The sequence below is a fragment of the Ananas comosus genome, unplaced genomic scaffold (genome assembly GCF_001540865.1).
Source record: "Ananas comosus cultivar F153 unplaced genomic scaffold, ASM154086v1, whole genome shotgun sequence".
Lineage (NCBI taxonomy): Eukaryota > Viridiplantae > Streptophyta > Magnoliopsida > Poales > Bromeliaceae > Ananas > Ananas comosus.
In genome coordinates this window covers 2,633-7,767 of record NW_017890699.1, presented here as the reverse complement: position 1 = coordinate 7,767, position 5,135 = coordinate 2,633, and the positions used below count along the sequence as shown (strand labels likewise).

At 35.0% G+C, this 5,135-nt stretch overlaps 1 protein-coding gene across 1 annotated transcript; it reads right to left on the bottom strand.

Moving 5' to 3' along the window:
• Window positions 1-1,579: 1,579 nt before the first annotated feature.
• LOC109704112 (receptor-like protein 12) lies at window positions 1,580-4,525 on the bottom strand. The gene has a single exon (XM_020224845.1). It carries the CDS (start codon window positions 4,523-4,525, stop codon window positions 1,580-1,582), a length of 2,946 nt encoding a protein of 981 aa, XP_020080434.1.
• Window positions 4,526-5,135: the final 610 nt, after the last annotated feature.

Genomic DNA, 5,135 nt, shown 5'->3' with positions numbered 1-5,135 from the left:
GATGAATCTTATTCCTAAGTAAATCTAATATTACGTACCAACTAGATTACTTAGTTCGTTTAGCCAAACACCGTCACATTTTTTTTATTCCTATTGAATTATTAGGAATCTTAAAAAGATAGCGCGAACCAAATGCACCCTAAAGGTAAAAAATTTACAAATATCAAGTGCTTGATGCTTTTACAAGCACCATAACCGAACTGTATATATATATATATATATATATATAGAATTTATTTACGAATACAGTTTCTAAAAAAGACCTTTATTGGGTTTTTTTTTTTTTTTTTAACAAGTAAGTTCTTCGTTCCATTTACGTTCACAAAGATAGGTTAATAGTCAAATCACGTAAAATGTTTGTGCACTTTAAATTTTTTGATTTTCAATTATTTTTAAGATATTTTATATTTGAGATACTAGGGTATTTCGGTTTTCAATAGTGTTGTAAAATGAGGGTAAAAAATATTGATGGTAATTTCACAAACATTTAGTGCACAATTTTACAACCCACTCTCTACAAACCTCCAATAGAAAGCCAAGCACAAGAGTAATAGCAGAGTAAACAAAATTACAAGAAGATAAGGATTTATGTGGTTCGGCTATACCTATATCTAAAGAAGAATAATGCAAAAAAAACCTCCACTATAAAAATTGGAGATTACAAGAAAAATACAAATGAAAAAAATATCACCTAAACTTTAATATATAAAGAGAGCTCCAATAATCTTTAGCTCTATCCAAATGGTATAAATTATACCTCACAAAGAGATCTCATTTCCTTTTTGATAGAACCAAAATCAAAATCAAGCTCTAGAGTTTTCTCTTTTTTCTCCCACTTCTTTTCTCACTCACTACATCTCTCTCTTTTTTTCTTTAATATTATTATATCCTATCTTAGTTTTTAAGAGAAGAAGCTATCAAATATGGGCCTTTGGATCAAAAGAATCATAATTCAAAGGCTTAAAATAGGAAGCCCACATACATAATAAGAAAACATAGAAATAAAATATTTTGACTTCACCAAACTATATAGCCCAAAATAACAACCTAATAACAAATAGGCCTAATATAATTAACTCAACAATTGGGACAACAATTAACAAATAGAATTTTATTTTTTCTACCCTATGAAGCTTATATATATATTTTTTCTTTTTTTGATGGGACTGTTCTCTTCCTCTTCTAAATCCTAGTCAATTAAGTGCAACTTTAAAAAATCCTCCAATTACAAGATTAGTCAATTCCTCACAATGTCAAAAAAATGATTATTAAAAAAAATATCTTGCTTAAATTTGCAGCATAAATTAATTAGCCAGCAGGAACATAAAAGAGAATCAAAAAAGGGTTGATGCATATGCAGCACAACCCAATTTCTCAAACCAGAAAGACATCTATATAAGTATTAATACTGAAAAGGCGGGAAAAAAAAAAGGGAGAAGAGAAAATTTCACAGGAAGTAGACATTATAATTAAGCAAACATTACACATAGGAGAATGTTGTGAACTTATAATAACAAATAGCATGCAAAAGAAAAAAAGAAACACACCATACATAAAGATAAATTGTAGAAAATGGACTTCATCCGCGCATTTTTCTATTCAACTTTCTCATATTTATTGCTATTATCACATATATTTTGTTGTATAGCCTATCAATCATTTGAAAATAGGCACTACTCCAGGACTCCTTGAATATTAGGATACCGCAGACGCCCCAAAATCCAGCGACAAACCCTAATCCCATGCCGATGTATAGCCATGTTGACTCAGAACCATCATAGTCATCTCCAGCAATATTAGGTATTGTATGATTTTCAGAACAATTCTTTCCCGTCGGAGGTCCACAAAGATAAGTGTTGCCAATATAAATTGAAGGGTTATCGAGTGTGCTCAATTGATTTCCCGTTGGAATTCTTCCAGATAAATTGTTATAAGATAAATTCAAGTAGTTCAAAAATGTCAAAGCCGACAAGCTTTGTGGAATAGCACCTTGAAGCTCATTTAGGGAGAGGTCAAGCGATTCCAGGGAGCGCATGCCACCTAACCTTTCCGGAATCATTCCAGTTAGATGATTTCCTGATAAATTCAAACTACGCAATAACACAAGTGCAACTATCTCTTCTGGAATTTGTCCACTTAGATTGTTTTCCGAGAGGTCCAGAATCTTGAGAAGATAAATGGTGGTAGAATATTGATACTCTTCTCCTTGTATTACCACAAGCAAGTTACTGCTGTAGTCAAAAGATGTAAAGTTGCTCTCGTCAATGGTATATCCATTTCCATCATAATTGTGAATTGCATCATAGGTCATAGCGCTAAAGTTACCAAAAGAGCGTGGTATTGATCCTGTCAAATTGTTATGCGCAAGATCCAAGAATTGGAGGTAACCGAGTCGTGCAAGTTCTGAAGGAATTTCACCCACAAACAAATTTGACCTCAACTGCAATATTACTAGATCCTGCAAGTTTTCACCTATCCATCTCGGGATTTCCCCTGTGAGTTTATTGTTTCTAAGGTCAAGGAACAGTAAATTATCGCAATGTTGCAATTCCAAAGGAAGTTCTCCATAGAAGTTGTTATTGTTGAGGTGCAATAATGTGAGCGAGCTCAGTGAACCAATTGAAGAAGGAATTTTGCCGGCAAGATTGTTGTTTGACAAATCCAAGATTAAAAGGAATGAATTCTTCCAGCATTGAGGGAGTTCTCCTGATAAAGAGTTGTTTGAAAGATCCAGAACTTCTAGATATATTAGTTCACATATATAAGATGGGATACTACCGTTAATCTGATTGCTTGATAGTAACAAAAAACTTAACTGCGACATATTCGAGATTGGTGAGAGGAGGGGTCCTGATATAGAATTTTCTGACAGATCTAATATTTGAAGCGTGTTTGGGAAAGACGGAATTGGGCCTTCAAGTTTGTTAGACCTCCAAACAAAACGTTCTAGGATTGTAGATTGCAAGGACACGGGCAACTTGCCTCTAATCTGATTATAGGAGAGATCTACGAAACGATATGGCAAATTCCAAAACCATTCAGGAATGGTATCTGCAATGCTAGTGTTGGGCAGGCTTAGATCAACAAGTAGCATTTGCGATCGAAGCCACGCTGGAAATTGAGGATGCAAAAATTGACAAGAATCTAAAATAAGATTTGAAAGTTGAAATGGAGGGATCCAATTTTGATCCATGTCAATAATCAATGAATTTGGGCCTAAGATCAACGTGTCCAACTTTGATAGGTTGGCAAAATGAGCTTCAGATACGACACCTTGCAAGGAATTATAAGAGAGGTCTAACCATTGAAAATTTGAGTGTCTCCCAATTCCACTAGGAATAGGCCCTCCTAGTGAATTATTTCTAAGATCAAGAATGCTTAGATTCTTCATCTCCTCTAGCCATCCAAATAAACTTCCATGAAGCTTGTTATTTTGTAACATTAGTTGCTCCATATTCTTCCATGAGCAATGCAACTGCCCCATCAACTCTGCAATATCTCCACCGATGCCAACAGAACTCAAGTCTATATTTACTAAATTGCACAAATTTTGAATTGATCTAGGTATGCCACCGTCAAAATCATTAGATCCTAGCAATAGGGTGTTCAAAGAAGTTAAGTTTCCAAGTGAGTCTGGGATCTTCCCATGAAATCCAGAATATCTGAGATCAAGATAGGAAAGCTTGGTAAGATTCCATAGCCAAGTTGGCAGAATGGTATTGAAGGGACCATTTTCACTAATAGCAAGAAATTTCAGGGATGTGAAATTGAGATAAGAAAGAGATGTTGGAATGTTAGTAAGATGGCATGCTGATAAAACTAATTCTTGTAGAAAGTGCAACGTGTTTACTGCTTCTAACCAATCTGTAGCATTGGATAGGTTTAGCAGGCTTAAATGAAGAACCCTAATAGAAGACAAGTGAGAGAGCCATGAAAGGTCACCAACACAAGGGTTGTAGGAAGCAAAAGCGTCACTCAAACGCAGAGTATGCAGTCGAGAGAGATTACTAATCTGAAGAGGCGTTTCACAAGTGAAGAGCGAACGAGAAAGGTCGATATAACGAAGATTAGATAGGTTGCCAAGTTGCTCAGGTATCTCACCCCCGAAATTAGAACCGGAGAGATCAAGATGCATCAAGCTTTTTAACGAACCGATAAATTTCGGGATAGAGATTCCACCAAAATCATTCCCACTAAGATCGAGGCGACTCAAATGACTTAAAACAAGTAAAGATGGATTGATCTCACCGCGCAGGGAATTATAATCTGACCAATTGGAATGCCCGAAATATTTGTTTCGAAGGTTGAGCTTCAAAACGTGGCCGGTGTTGTTGTCGCAAACTACTCCCTTCCAAGTGCTACAACAATCTCGACCGGCCCATGAAGACAAGCGATTGCTCGTATCGATAATACCAGCTTTGAAGGTTAGGAGTGCCTCCTTTTCGATCTCGAAGCACCCGCTTGTAAGGATACCATGATGGCCTAAAAGCCATAGTGCGAGTAGAAGTAGCAAACGGTATTGCATGGTTGTGGTCCTCGTTACCAGTATATTTTACAGCTCTACACAGTGGCAATGGCTACTATATATATATATATATAGATCCAGGTACAATATTTGCGTATATTTATTGATGCTAGTGTCTGCTACATCCCTTCATTTGTGCATCTCTCTCTCTCTTCTACACAGTCCTTGTCTATGTCGACATCTAATTAACTATTCCCACAACAAAAGGGAAAAAGAAAGAGAGGAATACTTCAATACTTCATATAAATCTTGACCATTTATTTTTCTTAATAGATGGTTTAGATTTAATATGATTCTAGAGGTGACCTGCTAGTGAAGCATAGGTACCATTCACCAGGTACCCATTTAAAGGGTATTTTAGTCTTTGTAAAATAGTTTGGTCTACAAAACCGGTTTTATCCAACTAAGAATATTGTGACCCTCTTAAATACCTACAACAATAGTTGAATTTTAAATTACAACCAAACTGTAAATTTAAATTCAAAACAACATTTAAAACTTTATAAATCAAATTCAATTTTTTTGAATATAAAACACAAATTTAAAATAAAACTTTTTGTTCCAATTCAAAATTTCAATTTAAATCAAAAAATTAAAATTTGGCTTTAAG